Source organism: Panthera tigris, chromosome D1 (genome assembly GCF_018350195.1).
Source record: "Panthera tigris isolate Pti1 chromosome D1, P.tigris_Pti1_mat1.1, whole genome shotgun sequence".
Classification (NCBI taxonomy): domain Eukaryota; kingdom Metazoa; phylum Chordata; class Mammalia; order Carnivora; family Felidae; genus Panthera; species Panthera tigris.
In genome coordinates this window covers 111226504-111241745 of record NC_056669.1, presented here as the reverse complement: position 1 = coordinate 111241745, position 15242 = coordinate 111226504, and the positions used below count along the sequence as shown (strand labels likewise).

The 15242-nt window shown below is 63.4% G+C and overlaps 1 protein-coding gene across 12 annotated transcripts in view; it reads right to left on the bottom strand.

Annotated features, from left to right (window-relative positions):
- Positions 1-15242, bottom strand: part of ANO1 (anoctamin 1) — an 81966-nt gene that overhangs the window by 11414 nt on the left and 55310 nt on the right. For 6 of the 12 annotated variants that reach the window (XR_006208497.1, XM_042958992.1, XM_042958983.1 and 3 more), the window contains 8 exons: positions 13910-13987; positions 12833-12907; positions 10246-10447; positions 10006-10117; positions 8521-8578; positions 6420-6520; positions 5558-5703; positions 2623-2775 (listed from right to left, as the gene is read on the bottom strand). Coding sequence is in view for 11 of the 12 variants with exons in the window: in XM_042958992.1 (XP_042814926.1) it covers positions 2623-2775; positions 5558-5703; positions 6420-6520; positions 8521-8578; positions 10006-10117; positions 10246-10447; positions 12833-12907; positions 13910-13987 (925 nt within the window). In the remaining variant the exon portion in view is untranslated. The remainder of the gene's footprint in view (positions 1-2622; positions 2776-5557; positions 5704-6419; positions 6521-8520; positions 8579-10005; positions 10118-10245; positions 10448-12832; positions 12908-13909; positions 13988-15242) is intronic. The other 6 variants (XM_042958986.1, XM_042958987.1, XM_042958990.1 and 3 more) reach the window with 2 other exon arrangements.

The window sequence follows — 15242 nt, the reverse complement described above, 5'->3', positions numbered from 1 at the left end:
CCCCTCCTGGCCGGGCCACACACTGCGGTTCTGTTCTCTGCAGGCCGGAGCCACCACGGAAGCCTCCCAAGTCCAGTCCCCGCTGAGCGGGAGGACGGGTCACGGACGAAGGGAGTGCCCGCTGCTCTGTGCCACGAGAGCATCCTCTGGGCCTGCTGTTCACTCCTTCACATGGCCGCCTGGCCCTGCGGGCTCTGGGTTTGAGACCTCGCAGACGAGGCGCTGGGCCATGGGTAAGCCTGGCACTCCCGGGGGAGGCGGACCCACCCGAGCGCAGTGCGGGGAAAGGAGACAGGTGACAGGCCAACGGGCCACAGGAGGCAAGCCTGGGCAATGGGAGTGTTGAGGAGCCCGGCCCACGGGCCCCAGGATGTCTCTGTGTGTCTAGACCCGAGATCCGCTGGGGGACCCCGTGCCGAAATCACGGGGTCTTGTTCAAGACGAGCAAACCCAGGACGCCAGCCCCGCCCGCAGGGTCAGTCTCTGTCTGCGTCTTGACCGTCCCTCTGAGCTACTCGGCCGCACGCTGTAGAGAGCACACGATGCTCCAATGAGCTCCAGGTACAAGACGAAAACCTTCCGGCTCCTTGAGAATCTCGGCGGGGGGGTGGGGGGGGCGCGGTCTCAGTCTTCAAGGTGTCCCCGCCGCACCGGGGGACGCTAAACCCCATTTCCGAGAACGAGACGGGCAGGTGTTCAGTCTCGCCCGACCACACGCGGTGCCCAGGAGCTGAACGTGGGCAGCGGCTGTTCGCCAGGAAGGCTCCAAAGAGCCTGGTGTCACAGGTCAGGGCTGGGAAGCCGGGGCCGGGTTCCCCCTGGCAGGGAGCTGGGTCCCCGCAGCGCCTCCCCTCGGAGCCGCCCCTGGCGCCTGGGCGCAGGCCGTGGGGGCCCCTGGGGCCGCGTGTCCCCTCGGGGCGCACACGGATCACAGGAGCAACACAGAGGCCTGTTCGAGGAAAGGTCACGGTGAAGGAGCCCATAAACAGCCCGTGAAAACCCGGCAGCTTATGCCTCCAGCCGAGCAGACAGGAACCAGGAAGTGAGCAGCTGACCCGTAAGAACGGGGAGAAAAGGGGAGCCGTGGGCAAAAGAATGAAGACGGGCATCCCAGCCTCACTGGCGGCGGGCAGGGAGGGGAGGTGGCCCAGGCGCTCCCTCTCAGCCCGATGGGTTGGCGAGTTTCAGGACGCGGCCGCAGGGGAATCACTGACAAGCCAAGGGGCCAAAGCAAACACACACCCACTGTGGGCTCGCCCGGGGCCTTTGGGCGCCTGAGAATCAGGCCTTTGTCGGGGAGGCCACACTCTTGTCTTTACCGCCACAGGGCTCCAGAATGCCCAGGGGCTGTCCAGGGAGCGCCTGGCAAGCGGCCCTTTCCTTCTGGGGACTTTGGTGTGCAATGTAAGCTTTTCCAGGCAAAGCCTCTTCTCACGGACGTGCACAGGAATGGGAGACCGGGGCGGGGGTGGGGGGCGCTGGGGGCTTCCTGTCTCCGGTTCCCGCTCAGCGTTGTTAACTACCTGGCCTCAGTCTCCCCCTCCGGTAAACGGGACTGAGGATTTCCCCAAGCCTCCTTGACAGGTTCCTTGGAGGACCCGACACTGAAGGCCCCCGGAAATGGTCAAGGCCCCTCCCCCAAACCCGGCGTAACCCTCCGGGGCTCATCCTCAAAGCGTGGCACTGAGTCGTCCACATGGGTGACAGGCGTTTCCCACAAGGATGATCCAGGGCCAGGTGCCGGAGAAGCCCCCACGGTTCAGCAAGGTTACGTCTGCCCTGATGGCGTCCCGCCCTGGTCTCAGGGAAGTGACAACTTGCCTAACAGGCCACTCAGTCTTTGTGTCTTCTGTCAGTGAGCACAGACGGGCCGTTCTAACTAAAGTTGTGTGAAACGGGACTTCGGTGCGTCTTTGTGATTTTCCATCTCATTTCAAGATACAGTGGGACCTTCCTTGCCTTCACCTTGAAAACGGGGTCCTGGTTTAGTTAAGTCGACTCACGTGGAGAGAATCATCCTCACGGGTGACACTGTGGTCAGTTCCCACGATGCCCGCAAGCGCAGCCTCCCGAAACCCCCAGCCTCTCTCCTGCGCCCCCATGAGGAACCCTTAGTGACTCGGGGTTAACACCCCGTGGGCCCTGACCCCACAGGCAAGCCATGCAGTGCCCTTCATGCGTCAGTGGGAGGGGCCCCTTCCCGCCTCCCCTTTCCTGTTTGTGAATGCTGACTGAATACACGACACGCTACAGACTGCCCATCTGTCTAGCTCTGTCTGTGCTCCGGGGGCCACACGGACAGGAGAGGGGTGGTGCGGAGGGCCTGGGAGAGCACGTAGGCCTCGGGGACCTCCTCGTGCAGCAGGCTGTGGGGACACGCACACATCCGAGGCACTGACGCTCTCAGGAGGCCCGGGGCTGGGGCGGGGGCGTGCAGGAGCCTCGACGTCTCGAGCCCCCCACACCCGGCCCCCGAGTCTCCACCCAGCACAGGCGCGGCAAGGAGCCCAGGGGGACACGTGCCTGACCCCACTCCTCCGGCTCTGGGTCAGGCTCCTGGGGAGCAGGACTCCCTCCCCAAACCCGGCGTGCCCTGAGAGCCAGCTCCCGAGGGTCACTCACCGATGTCTTTGGCTCTGACAGCCACCGGCCTGCGGAGCTCGGTGACAAACTTTTTGGCGTCCAGGCGGATCTCGATGATGTTATTCAGCAGCGCGAACAGTGGGGCCAGGGGGAAGGACGCGACGAACAAGGTGACAAAGCCAAACTGGATTACTGCAAGGAGAGCAGGACAATTAGCTCGTTGCTGTGCCCCTCGGCCCCCACAGTGGGGCCCCGTGGTGGCGGCCCCCAAGGCAGATCTCTAGAGTGGGACCCCATGGCAGCGGTCCCCATGGCGGATCTCCATGGCAAGGCGCCATGACAGCGGTCCCCACAGTGGGACCCCCCGGCAGGATGCACGGCCCCACGTGCCCCAAGCTGAACTGTGTGGGCTGGGTCTGGCTCGCGTCCTGCCTCTGACGTGGCCCCTGCACCCACATAAGAAGGGCCCGGGGGACACACCCACTGCAACCCTGGGTGACCCTGGGCTAGGAGGGGGCTGTAGGGAGGATTCCACATTTTGCTCTGGCCCTCAGTGTTGACCCCAGAATAACGGGTATGCACTGGCGTATCGAACATCTCATCCTACCAGATCACGGGGAAAAGGCCCTGTGCGCAGGAAGGCCCAGCCTCGGTGCCCTTGCCGTGCCGGGGCTGGCAAGGGCCTGGCGGGGGCAGTCCTGAGCAGCCAGGGGTCCCGCCACCATCCCTGGTCTGCGAGAGCCCCGTCGTCCCCTCCCATGGGGCCTCGGGGAGCCGGCTGGACCCACTGTCCAGGACGGTCCGCCTCGTGTCCCTCCTCTTGCCCATCATCCTCACGGTCAGCCAAGCCGGCGGTGGGGCTTCGCCCTCGGGCGCTGCGGCCAGCGCGGAGCCGGGCTCCGGGGAGAGGTCAGGTAAAGGTTGCTGCACGGAACCGAACGGGGGAGGCCGGTTCAGGAACTGTACAGTCTGTCCAAGGGCCCTGGCTGCCAGGCGGTAAACAAGGAAGCCGGCAGAATGTCAACGTGTGCCCGGCAGGCTGAGTGTGGCCATTGTTAGCGCCGCAGGTGGGGCCCCAGGGGAGCCTCCGTCTGGGAGCCGGGCCGCGGGCTTCTCCCGGGGCCCGGGGGCCTCCGCGGGACGCTTGTATGGACGTGGTCTTGGTGAAGGCGGCTCTAGAGGTGACAGAGGCCTCAGACGAGCTTGGCTGTGGGCCCGGTGTGGGCTGCTGGTGCCCGAGGCCGTGGGGTCCCCGCTCCTGCCTGGTGCTGCCTCCTGATGGTGGATCTCGAAGCAGGCAGGGGAGCCGGTGATGGCTTGGGGCTGGGCTCCAAACTGCGCCTTCTTTCCGGTCTCGGGCATTGTGTGCCACAGGCGTTCAGGGGGGTCCGTCCTCCAGGAGGAGACCGGCAGCGGGTACGGCGTGGGCCACTCCCCGGCCCACTCCCCGGGTGGGCCGCTCCCCGGGTGGGCAGGGGCCTGCCCCAGGGTCTTACCGTACCCAACAGGAAAGTGGGACGTAACCTCCGGCCGCCCCAGGAATCCAAATCTGGGGGGGCACCTGTCTCCCAGACGGTGACGGGCCACTTTTCTCGCTGCCTGGTCTCCCGCTGGCCTCAGGCAGGCAGGGGTGACCCTCCTCCCGGACCCCAGGGCTGAGACAAGACAGCCAGGGAGGGAGCAGACCCATGGGGGTCCACGGAGGTCCACGAGGGCAAGGGAGCCCCCCGAGCATCTCTGGTTCATCTTGGATTTCGTTGCAGGAGAAAAGAGAATGGTATCTCAACACGGCACCGTCTCCAGTTTTCAAAGTCTTAACGCGCTTTTCCTTCTGAGTCAACGGCAAGGTGCTTCTTGACAAATCATCTGGGGAGCTGGGTAGGACACTGAGCTAGCAGGAGAGGGGCCCTCGAGGGGGCCACGCTGCCTTGTTCGGGTATCTGTTAACAAGGCTAGGTCCCAGGTCCCACCCTGCACGGAGCTGGTCCCGGAGCCGGCATTTAAAACGTGCTGTCCGTGGTGGCCAGGGGCCCTCCACTCTGGGACCCCTCCGCCGGGGTCTCCCTGACCACCTTTGCTTGTCTATTCTCCAAACGCACATGTACGAGTGCCCACCATACGCCTCGGAGGACCGCCGTGGGCCTGCTCCCTCCCTGGCTGTCTAGTCTCAGCCCTGGGGTCCGGGAGAAGGGTCACCCCTGCCTGCCGGGATCCGTTCTAGGTGTAGGGGGTACGGCCGTGAAGAGAAAAAAGGGTCCTGCTGTCACAGGACTTCCATCACTCCGCCGGGAGATAGAGGCGAAGGCACGACGGGGACTTGAGAGGCCGGCTGGTGCCAGGTGTCAGAGCAGGGGAGGAGGCCCAGGGTCACAGCTGGCAGGGCAGGGGCTGCCCCTTTAAACATGTGGTCAGGAAGACCCCTCTGGTGGGGTCTGAAGGGAGAGAGTAAGTCACGCAGGTATTAGGGAGGCAGGGCACGGCTAGTGCAAAGGCCCCGTGGCAGGCATGAGCGCGGAGTGTTTGGGTAACGGCAAGGAGGCCGGTCTGGCGGGAATGGAGGGGGGAGGTGGGGCCGAGGGGCTCCAGGTGGCCGTGCAGGCTGCACCCGCCCTTTCCCCACTTCTCTCTCTGGCCCCGCTCAGAGTGCTGTGCCACCTCTGAGTATCCTCCCGTCCAGAGACACGGCTGCTGGTGACATGGCTCCACCCCTGCGTCATCTCCTTTTATTTTCCAGTTTACGTCTTTATCTTGAGAGAGAGCAGGAGGAGGGGCGGGGCCGAGCGGGAGAGGAAATCCCAAGCAGGCTCTGCGCCCCACGCGGGGCTCGGCTCACGAGCCGGGGGGGGGGGGGGGGTCACGACCCGGCCGGAGATCGAGGGTCGCACGCTCAAGCCGCTGAGCCCCCCGGGGGCCTCTCTGGTGCACGGGGCCGCGGGACCCCCCCCCCCAGCACAGGCGCCCCGCCCCCACTCACTCATCTCCATGTACTCGGGGGTGAGGCCGGCGAAAGGCTCCAGCGTGTAATCCGCCTCGTAGCGCTGCCTCTTCTTCCCGTACTCGTCGTGGTCGGGGGGGCTCTGGCGCCTGAGCCTCAGGTAGCGGATGAACTTCTTCATTTTCCTGAGGGGACACGGCGTCACTGCGGCTAGGTGTCTGGGAAGACGGCTCGGGGCACCGGGGCCCGTCCCCTGCGAGTCGCGTTTCTAATTCTCGGAGCCGGTGAGTGTTTTAAGCCCTAACGCGCTGGGAGCGCCTCTCCGTCCGGGATTTCCCCTGCCCTCCCCCCAGAGGCAGGGGTCAAGTGTCTTCGCTTGGTTTTTGACAGAGGGCAACGGGGTGCAGGGAGGGCACACGGCCACCTGAAGCCCCAGGAAGGGCCCGGCAGCTGTCAGGGGACAGCGCGGTGGGGGCGGGGCGGGGGTCACTGAAAAGCATCCAGTGTCCCTGATTCCAGAGGGCAGGCGGCCGTGGAGAGGGAGTGGGGCGTGACTCTCAAAGGGCACGAGGTAAGGACACGGAGCCTCCAGGGGGTCCACCTGCTGATCACAGGGAGCCGGCTCGTGTGTCTGAGGGTGCCTGTCAGCACCCCAAATCCTCAGCCCGCTGGGGACCAGGGGGTCATCTCGGCCTCCACCCCCTCCTCGTCCCCCACGGGGTGGCTCTGCCCTGCCTCCCCCCGCCCGCCCTCCCCATCTCCCTGTTCCTGGTGCTCCATCCTGGTCCAGACCCCACGCCACCTGTCACCCACTCAGACCACCCCAGAACCCCCCCGGGGCCCCATAGGGCCCCATCCGCCGCCCCCCCCCTACTCGGACCCGAGGCCACACGCTACTCACGGGATGCCGATCTCAAACAGGTTGTTTTGAATGAGCTGCTTGCCCAGCATGATGATGCTGAGCTGGATACAGAGCTCCATCAGGCAGCCCCCTGGGGCACACTGCGGGACGGAGAGCAGGTGCGTTAGCCCCTCCCCCACTGGGGGACAGAGAGGAGGTGCATCAGCCCTCCCCCCATCCCCCACTGTGGGACAGAGAGCAGGTACGTTAGCCCCTCCCCCACTGGGGGACAGAGAGGAGGCGCATCAGCCCTCCCCCCCTCCACTGCGGGACAGAGAGCAGGTACATCAGGCCCCTCCACCCCCACTGCCAGACAGACAGCAGGTGCATTAGCCCCTCTCCCACTGCCGGACAGACAGCAGGTGCATTAGCCCCTCCCCCACTGCGGGACAGACAGCAGGTGCATTAGCCCCTCCCCCACTGCGGGACAGAGAGGAGGTGCATCAGACACCTCCCCCAACTGCGGGACAGACAGCAGGTGCATCAGACCCCCCCCCCCCAACTGCGGGACAGACAGCAGGGGCATCAGACCCCTCCCCCCCCCACTGCAGGACAGACAGCAGGGGCATCAGGCCCCCCTTCCCCGGCCCATCCTGGAGAGACGGCCGCAGCCCCCAGCGAGGGGAGGTCAGCCCTCATGTTGTGGGTTGAATGTGTCTTCCACAGAGATATGTCCGCATCCTAACCCCCGAACCACAGAGTATGACCTTAGTCGGAAAAAGGGTCTTTGCAGACGTGACCGAGTTAAGACGAGGTCACACTGTAGTAGGGTGGGCCCTGATCCCGTCACTGGTGTCCTCACGAGAAGAGAAAACACACAGATACACAGAAGACTGTCTGAAGACACAGACAGAGATTGGAGGGCCAGCCGAGGATGCCAGCAGCCCCAGAAGTCAGGACAGAGGCCTGAAGAACCCGCTCCTGAGCCTTCAAAGGGAGCACCGCCCTGTTGGCTCCTTGATTTTGGGCTTCTGGCCTCTAGAACCTAAGAGAATATACAGTCCTGTCGTTTCGGGGCCACCTGATCTGTGGTCTTTTGCTACAGTGGCCTGATCCCACGCACCACTGTCCATCTACAGTCCCCATATGGCCACGGCAGGCCGGGGCCTGTGTAGTTGGGAAGCCACGTGGTGAGGCAGCTGGCCACCCCTCTGAGGTCTAACGTCCCTGTCCCCTGTCGTTGCTGGGCCTGCACCAACCGCCTTAGGCTGGGTGATGGGCAGGCAGGCGACGGACCAGAAGCTTCACTTGTGCAAGTGAAAAGAGCTCACGGGACACTGGGCGGCCCTCTGGGGCAGAGCTGACCCCCCCATAGGTCCAGGACAACATTTTTTACACTGTTACCACAGAATTTATGTTGGAGAGCCACAAGTTCATTTAAAAACGATGTCCTTGGCTTTACTCTATTTTGCAAAGGCATTTCTCCAATTCCTGCAACTATTAAAGAATTTGGCAGGGTATCATTTATGTAAAGAACGAGTCCTAGAAGGGGAGATCACTTCACGGTCCTTTTGCAAACATGAGGCCCACGTCTTGGGACGTTCAGGGGCCGGCACTCAGGGGGTTGAACCTCTAGGCTGTGCCCTGGGCAGCCAGATCACCCGGTACCTGAAGCCCACCCTACTGTTCCCGAGGCCCGAGCCACGGGCGGCCCTGGGGCCCCGGCTTGGTCTGACGGGGCTGCAGGAGCCAACTGAGTGGCAGGTGTCCTAACCAGGCCCACGGTGGCTGGATCGGCCAAGCAAAAGCCGAAGGTCACCAGCACAGATTTAGGGGAGAGAGGTGGGCCTTTCTATGTTAAAGTCAAACAATGAAGCTGAGTTCTGTTTCTCCCCCACGAATCCATTCTGACCAGAGACGAAAACCTTCTAGATACTAGAAAAGGGGGGGAAACATACAACTGGCATCGTTCTTTGGTTTCTCCTTTGAGGGTAATCCTACATGGATACACCAAGTGAGATCAAAACCCCACCCCAGCGGCCGGACCGCAGAAAAGGACTCCCCCAAGAAGGAGGGAAACGCTACTTGACAACATGTGCTTCTGCGGAGTCTGCCGTGGGGACACAACCGGGGAAGCAGAACAGAACACGGGGTCAGTTACCTCCTCCATCCGGAAAGAACGGAAAATGTACACGTAGTCACCCGGGCGGCCGACAAACCTGCAATGAGGGGGGGCAGTGGGAGAGGAGGGGCAGCGCGGGGAGACCCCGAGGAGGGGGCTGGATCCCACCCCCCCCAAGCACACCCCCAGGCTGAGCCAGGACCGCCGTGCTGTGTATTACTCCCAAACCCACGGGGGTGAGACGAGACGGAACTTCAGAGGGAAACTGAGAGGGAAGCCCCCCCCCCCCCTCCGGCCCCGGGCAGCAGGGTGGGGGTGGGGAACTGAGGCGAAGCAGCTGCAGGGCAGACCGTTCCACCTGCCACGGTCAAGTCAGGTGGGGGAGGGGAGGTCCCTGAGGCAGCTTCTCGGCCTCCTGCAGGACGTTCAGGGCGGGGACCTCTCAGGTCCTGCCCCGTTGTCATGCATGATCTCAGGGGAGCCTGGACCCCTTGGCTGGGCTCTGGCATGGGACGGTGGCCACTAAATCACACGATGCTGAGGAAGAAGACTTTGGAGCAGTTCTGGGATCACACCCGCTAGCTCCTGGCAGGAGGGATGCTGGGGAGTCTTGGGGGGTGGGCCACAAGCCCCTCCAAGCCCAGGGTGTCTCAGAGGGTCCCGGCACAGGGTTTGCCACACCACTAGCTGGAACAGCAAGCTGGCCATGACTGCCCTTCTCCTACCTTCTCCTGCAACCCTAATCCTCTCCAGTCATCCCGCCCCCCTGTGAGGGCACCTGGAGCTCACTGCCCTGGGCTCTGCTGCCTGGGGTCCTGTTGTCCAGGGCCCCTGCTGCCTGGGGTCCCTGGTTCCCGGGGTCCCTCCTATCTGGGGTCCCTCCTGCCCCGGGTCCCTGTTGCCTGGGGTCCCTCCTGCCCAGGGTCCCTCCTGTCTGGGGTCCCTGGTGTCTGGGGTCCCTCCTGCCCGGGGTCCCTCCTGTCTGGGGTCCCTCCTGCCCAGGGTCCCTCCTGTCTGGGGTCCCTGGTGTCTGGGGTCCCTCCTGCCCGGGGTCCCTCCTGTCTGGGGTCCCTCCTGCCCGGGGTCACTGGTGTCTGGGGTCCCTCCCGTCTGGGGTCCCTCCTGCCCGGGGTCCCCCCTGTCCCGGGTCCCTGCTGTCTGGGGTCCCTCCTGCCTGGGGTCCCTCCTGTCTGGGGTCCCTCCTGCCTGGGGTCCCTGGTGTCTGGGGTCTCTCCTGTCTGGGGTCCCTCCTGCCCGGGGTCCCTGTTGTCTGGGGTCCCTCCCGTCTGGGGTCCCTCCTGCCCTGGGTCCCTGCTGTCTGGGGTCCCTGCTTCTTGGGGTCCCTGCTGTCTGGCACCCCTGTAGAAGCCAGGCCTCTCCATGGGCTAGGCTGTGAGAACCACACTGACCGCTCTGCCCTGGGCCTTGGCCTCCGGCCTGCAGGGAGATGGGGAGGAGAGTCTCTCCTGCACTGGGAGGACCGTGTTGGGAGAGACCGTGAGTTTCAGTAACTGAAGTCCCTACCTGCCTTTGAAGAAAGCCACGTAAAAGATGGGGGTGTAGGAATTCACGAACTTCAGCAGGAAAGCCTTGAAGATCAGCCTCTCCTCGAAGCTCTTCTCTGTCTTTGGGACTTCTAGAAGGGGTGAGATGCACGTGACCACGTATTCCCCTCTCACGTGAGTGAAGCCCAGAGAGGGTGAGGGGCCAGCCCAAGGCCCCACAGCGGGAAGGCGGCCACGGTCGCCTGGGGCGCGCACTCACCAATCTTGGTGAGCCACCTGGCTATGCAGCCGTAGACCTCGTCCAGGAGGATGATGACCACCAGGTTGATGATGACCGCGGTGGCCGTGACCGTGACCCGGATGTTGGACCGCACGGACGGGGAGGAGTTCATGGCTAAGGCGGCTGCGGTGGAGATCCTGTAGATGATGACTCCCAGGACGATGGCGAAGGTCACGGCAATCTGCGGGGGGAGGAGGTCCCGTCAGACCCCCACACGCCTAGCTCCAGCCCCAAGCCTACAGCAATTCGGGTTCAACACAGACATGGGCTCCTGTCACCCTCTCAATGCCAGGGCTCTAGGCTGGCAAACCTTCACGGACAGATGAACGAGGGGCTGGTTTCTGTTCTCTGAGAAAAGGCACTGAGTTCGGAGAGGCTAGGGAAGCAGGCCAGGTCACCCAGCTCGAGCCGGGATTCACCAGGTGAGTCCACCCAGCCTGACATTCACGGGGTCTCTCTGCCACCTGCCGTGGGGCACCGTGCCTCCTTTCCCACCCACGGACCCCAACAGGGCACAGGGTGGTTGGAACCCCAGGGGCTGGCCTGGTGTGTGCGAGCCAGGCTGACTTGGGGGGGTAGGTTCTGCCCACAGCGTGGCCCTGAGCAGGAGGCGTTCGGTAACCGAGGCGGGGGCGGGGGGGCGGTGCGCTGGCTGGGATGGTGACTTTAGTCCGTGTGGAGCTCTGGGTTCCTCTTGCTTTTCCTCAGAGGCCCTAACTCCCCACGGATGATTCCATCTTTACTCTCCAGCTGTCCTGAACTGGCAGGAGGACACAGGCAGCTCCCCACCCCGGCCCCAAGGACGCACTGAGGATCCCCCCACCCCAGGGGCGCACTGAGAATGAGGGTGGCTGAGCCCGGCTGTGGACCAAGCCCAACTCCACCTGTGGGCCAGGCTCTGTGCTGTTTCCGTTCCCTTCTGTGTGACCCGTGTCACTTCTTCCCGTTAAGGGTGGGGAGGGCAGGCCCTGCCCGGTTAGGCTGATCCCTCGTGGCTCCCAGGACCGGGACCGTGCTGCAGAGGCGTGGGACTGTCCTCTGTGTCTCAGGTCACAGCCTGGAAAGCTTGTGGCTCCTCCCCCCCCCCCCCCACCCCCCCCAACACCGAGCAAGGCTGCAGCCATCAGAAATCTAGGAAAGCTCCTATTTTAAACTTCGCTCTGCACACATCTGTGGGTGCCCGGTGGTGACCGCGCCCCGCTCAGGAAGCTTCTGCAGCCCACGCCACACCCTGACCGCGTTCCCCAGCCAGCCCCGGGAATGAGGGCTTTCCTTGGAAACTCCCTCTCTCCTGCCAAAGGGCCCCACCCAGGGGAGGGCACCACCCTGGCCCCAGAGACGGCCCCAGGCAGCACGTGGAGGTGGGGACCGGGCGGCTGGCCCGCAGGATGACTCAGTGGGGAGGGTGTCCCCCTCTCCCCGCCAAGGGGCTGTGCGCCCCCACAACGGTCTCACTGCCCGCGGGCGATCCCCCTCTGGGTCAAAAGGGCCACGGGGGTCTAGCTGGCGTGTTCACACTGGCCTTCCCGGGACCAGGAACGTGGGGGCGCACTCAACCAGCGTGTGCTCGGTGAATGAAGCTCCTGGGCGGGGGACAGAGCCGTGACTGATTCATCCATGAGGGACAAAGGCACGCCCCCCACCTCCAGTTGGGTTCACACAGAGCAGGGGGGCTCCGGGGGCAGGATGCCTGAGTGGCACCTGGGCCTACCACCTCCTGCCTGGTGGCCTGGGGGGAGGGACGCGCCCCGTGGCCTGTGTCCTCATCAGCAGGAGGGGGAGGTATCAGGCCAGGCAGGTTTCCAGGACTCAGTGAGAGACGCCCCGCAAGGCCCTCAGGCCGCTGGATACGCACTCAGCACCGGTCCGGTCCACGGCGGCCAACCCCAGGCCCCTGGGTATCAGCCCACAGGGCCGGGGGCCGTGCGAGACTCTAATGTAAAGCCGGGCAAGGGGCCGGTCCTTTTTACAGTGCCCGCAGGTGGCCCTGACCTCTCGGGAGGATCAAAGAGCAGGTAGCAGGGGGCTGAGGCCTTCCAGGGATGAGACCCAAGTAATGTGGGGTGAAAACCCCCAAAGAGAGCCAGGGCGTTGGCTGATTTAAATCGGCAGCGTTGATGGGCCTGGAGCGACAGACCCTTGGCGAGGTGGCTGCCTGGGAGGCGGGAGGGCTCTGGCTAAGGCGTAGCAGCTTCAACAGCACTGTTCTCATTCTTGTTCTGGCTGTGCATTATTTATTTCATGATTTTCTTTAAAAAAAACCCCAAAAAACCCCACCCAGTTTTGTCTTCACATGGGTAAAGTTTTAGGTTTGAACGACTAATGGCGTGAACGTGTCACTCTGGGAGCGAGAGCCGTGTGCCGGGGACCGTGTACCCGGGGGCCCATGGGTCCCCTGGGGTCTCTGCGGAATCCTGGTCCCCTCCCATCATTCGGGGCCTCCCCCCGCCCTGCACCCTGGGACGGGAGCAAATGTCACGTTGATAGCCGGCTCTGGTCTGGGCGAGCACACACCTCTCCCCGTGGGCCTCCCTGACCTCTCCCGCCTTAGCCTTCCGGAACTTACCATGAAGACAATGGAGACCAAGTTGGTGACGTAGGCTGGGAACCGATCTCTCCAGGTCAGCTTCACCTTGTCTGTCTACAACAGGAAACAATGTTGGGTCACCTGGTGGGAACCGTCACGGAGGAGAGAAGTCTGTGCGCGCGCGGTGGGGCATGGGTGAACGACTTGGACAGACAGAAATACTCAGCACACCTTCGAAAAAAAAAAAAAAAAGCTTGCGGGTGATGCGTGAAGGCAGACGCCTAGCGTCCAAGGAGGGGCCTGGGGTCTTACCACCTATCAGACGATGTCATGTGACAGAAAAAATAGCATTTAAAAACGTGGTTCGTCTGCGTCCGGGGCGTAACAGACCCAAACACCTTTCTAAAGGAGGCGGTTAGGCCCACGTCTGGGAGAAGAAGCCTGCGTCTGCGGCCAAAGTCTCCCGTGGAAGGCGAGAAGATCTAAGAGGTCTTGCCCTCTGCCACCCAGACCATAATAGTTATTTTTCCCTCTGCAGGGCAAGCCGAAACAGGCAACTAGCATTCCAAGGTAAAAACGCTGGTTGCCGAGTAGCATCGGCGAACCGTGGCGACTCGTGGCCCCAAGGCTCCCTGGCTCAGGGACGGCCCGGTCTGGCGGGCCCGTGAGTAGCAGCAGCTGGTCACCAACCCACGAGGTTCCGAGAACGGGGGCAGGTTTCTGGACGGGGACACGCACGTATCAGGTCGGACGACGCTGGCGAGGGCGCCGCACGGGACGCCGTGCGCTCCGGGGCCGGGTGGCATGCGTGTTAATGGAAATGCGACGACCGCTGGCAGGCAGCTGTGACAAGCAGGACTCGCGAGCTCCAGGCAAGGCCGGAGCCCCCTCCCCCCCCTCCCCCCCCCCCCCCCCCCCCCGCAGACCCACTGGAGCCATGCAGTGACATCTCAACACACATGGGCACGGCTCGACGGGTGTGGAAGGAAGGCAAAGAGGCGTGAACGTGAGTGTTAAAGAAAAGAACACAACAGACTTCGTGGAGGAGACACACAACGGACTTTGGTCGTCGGCAAACAAGTCAAGACTCGCGTTGCCCCCGAAACACAAAAGTACCAATTTCACCCCCGCCATGGCTGTCTTAACCCTCTGCTTCCATTTGTTTGTTGACTCCTCTGGAATATGCCGGCGCTTCTGGGGGCGGGTGGAGGGAACAAGAGAGCACCGTGGGGTGAAGCGTGACGAGGCTCGGAGGCCGCGGGGGCCAGGCCGATTCGGGTTCTGAGCGTTTGCAACCAGTAAGAGTTGGCGGCAAAGGTCTGGGAACAGGAGACCGGGCTTTCGCGATGGCCTCAGCGGGGAAAGGCTGGCAAGGCTCTGAAGCGCCCGCTGGGGACGTGGCCACTGTCATCTCCACGGCGCGCGCGGCATGCAAAGACAGGTTACTCTGAGCGGTTTACGCCGGCGAGGGAAGCCACGCCCAGAAGTGCAAGTTCATAGGCCAAGTAAGGGGTGGGTCTCTTTTTCTCTGGTAACTGAATCTGGTGCCAGAGCTGGGGAACAATTACAACCATAAAGTAGCCGCTAGGGGCCCAAGGAAACCGAGGAGAAAATCCGGGGCGTGCCCGCCAGGAGCATACGGGCCCTGGGGTCGCCATCAGAGCCCTGCGTGAAGGAACCAGGTACCTTTGCTGTTCTCACGATCACAGCCCAGAGGCGGAGTGACAGGGTCCGGGAGGCGCCCCTGGCACGGCTGCCCAGATCCGCTGTTGGGGCTTGGTTGAGTCCCGCGACCTCAATGGATGTCACGGGTGCCACAGAGCCTATTGCTAAGAGGTGCCACCGTGAAGCCACGGGGTGGACTGTCTCGGGGCTGTGCACTCGTTCTGATTTAACGGAAACAATGACCTCATTTGGGGTGACGACTCACGCCCGTGTGGCTATTTGCAAACTGGAGCCCCACTCAAACCCCAAGAGCGCGCACCCCCTTCCTGGGTGCAGCAGGACTAAGCCGGATTTCTGCCACGTTCCGGGAGCTGTGGCCCGAGACCAGGGTTCTGGTGCGCTCACTTTATCCCCCAGAGGGGACCATGCCAACTGCCACCTCTGGCCGCTCGGAGCGAGCAAACCCCGTCCGCGTGCCTCAGTAGGAAGATAAACCCAGGGGTTCGCCTCAGCAGCCCCAGAGGCTGGGGGGTGTGAGTGTGGACCGCGGGGCTCAGGGAGCGTCTGCCTCCCACCCTTCAAGACAGACACAAACTTCCCCAGCCGCAGGCGGAGGCTGATGGGGGCCAGCGCCCTGCCCTCCGGGCTTGTTCCAGGGCACGTAAAACACCTTCCTAGGAAAACAGCCACACGCCTCTAGAGGTGGGCCAGAAATCAGTCTGCAAACATGAGACAACCCATTTGAATGAGAGGTTCGGGGAGAAGCAAAGCGCCTGATTATGAA